We start from the raw sequence: 1,320 nt of genomic DNA on the forward strand, positions 1-1,320 counted from the left end.
GAGAAATACCTTTGCTAAAACATTCAAAAAAGATATGCAAGCTAAAAGCCAAAGTTTGCAGAACACTAGCTAAAAGTTATAAGTTGCAAAAAGAATGCTAAAAAATACTAAAAAGTAAAAGTTGTATGATGGTAGTTACAAATTAAAAGCATCAAAAGTAGTCATAACACAGATCAAACTTGCTGAAGCTGATTTTTGAAGATGGTGTATAAATGGCTTTAATAGCACAATGCAGATTGAAAAACATATATATAATATTTATTAAAATAATTAAATTAAATTAAAACAGAAACAAATCGTGCCAAATCAGAATTCACACAATAATTAGCTACAAACCCGTTCAGTTTTATATTTGACATTACAATTGAACATGCTGAACAGCATATGTACTTGATTGACTATATAAAATGTGTTTGCAGCTGTGGAAATACATGAACTCGCTGCATGTTTTGGTACCTCTCTGGTGTTGTGTAAGACCTTGGCTTCGATATCATATCGCTCTTCATCCACCACGTCTAACTTGGCATGCAGCTCTTCACACAGTGCCTAAAGAAGAAACAAAACCAAAACAAAGTAAGTTGCACTAAAACACCTGCATTAGGTGATGAASGTAAAGCTCTACCTTCAGCTCTGTTGCTGACATGCCACTGATCTGAATCGGAGGAACTTTTTCTTCCAGGTATTTTTCTTTCTGCTCCTCTTTTTCCACCAACTCCTGCTCCAGCTCCTCTTTGGCCTTTGCAACCATCAAGCTCTTGGAAAAAAAAATAGCAAAAAATAAAACAGAAACAAAAGATTTTAAATGTTGGAAACATTAACTAAATTAGCTAACGTGTTCAGGACTCACCTTTAGCATGAGCTTACGAGAAGCTGAGATTTTAGATTTCCTCTGCAAACACAAGAACACATAAGTGTTTGACGGAGTAATTTTAGAACTGTGTTACTAAATAAATGAACAAAGGGCTTGCCATACAAACACCTTGTAAAAACTTACCTCAGGCCTGTCAAAAGAAAGGGGAAAAAATCACTGATTTGTGTTTTGCTTTCAGTTTGAATTTAAAGAAATAAATCACTCAGATTCCCTGTATGAGACTAAAACTATAATCTGAAAAATAAAAGACAAAAACAACACACTTACGGCTTGTCAGGCATCTTGACAATTTTAATGAAGCCTGTGGGACAAAAATAGAATTGTGCTCTCATGAAGTGGTTAACAGACCCCACAGGTCTTAATGCTGATTCCATTAGATCTCCAGTTTTAATCCATTTAACCACAAACACATCCAGATACAAAATATATGTTATATTGATCTCTAAGAC

At 34.3% G+C, this 1,320-nt stretch overlaps 1 protein-coding gene across 1 annotated transcript in view; it reads right to left on the reverse strand.

Annotated features, from left to right (window-relative positions):
- The window catches only part of LOC106518298 (troponin I, slow skeletal muscle), a 2,236-nt gene extending 1,047 nt beyond the window's left edge, over positions 1–1,189 (reverse strand). Inside the window, exons 1-5 of the mRNA XM_014009521.1 lie at positions 1,139–1,189; positions 995–1,001; positions 848–889; positions 623–754; positions 457–546 (exon numbers count right to left, since the gene is read on the reverse strand). Coding sequence (XP_013864975.1) covers positions 457–546; positions 623–754; positions 848–889; positions 995–1,001; positions 1,139–1,152 — 285 coding nt within the window. The 5' untranslated portion in view covers positions 1,153–1,189. The remainder of the gene's footprint in view (positions 1–456; positions 547–622; positions 755–847; positions 890–994; positions 1,002–1,138) is intronic.
- Positions 1,190–1,320: the final 131 nt, after the last annotated feature.

This window comes from Austrofundulus limnaeus, unplaced genomic scaffold (assembly GCF_001266775.1).
Source record: "Austrofundulus limnaeus strain Quisiro unplaced genomic scaffold, Austrofundulus_limnaeus-1.0 Scaffold59, whole genome shotgun sequence".
Lineage (NCBI taxonomy): Eukaryota > Metazoa > Chordata > Actinopteri > Cyprinodontiformes > Rivulidae > Austrofundulus > Austrofundulus limnaeus.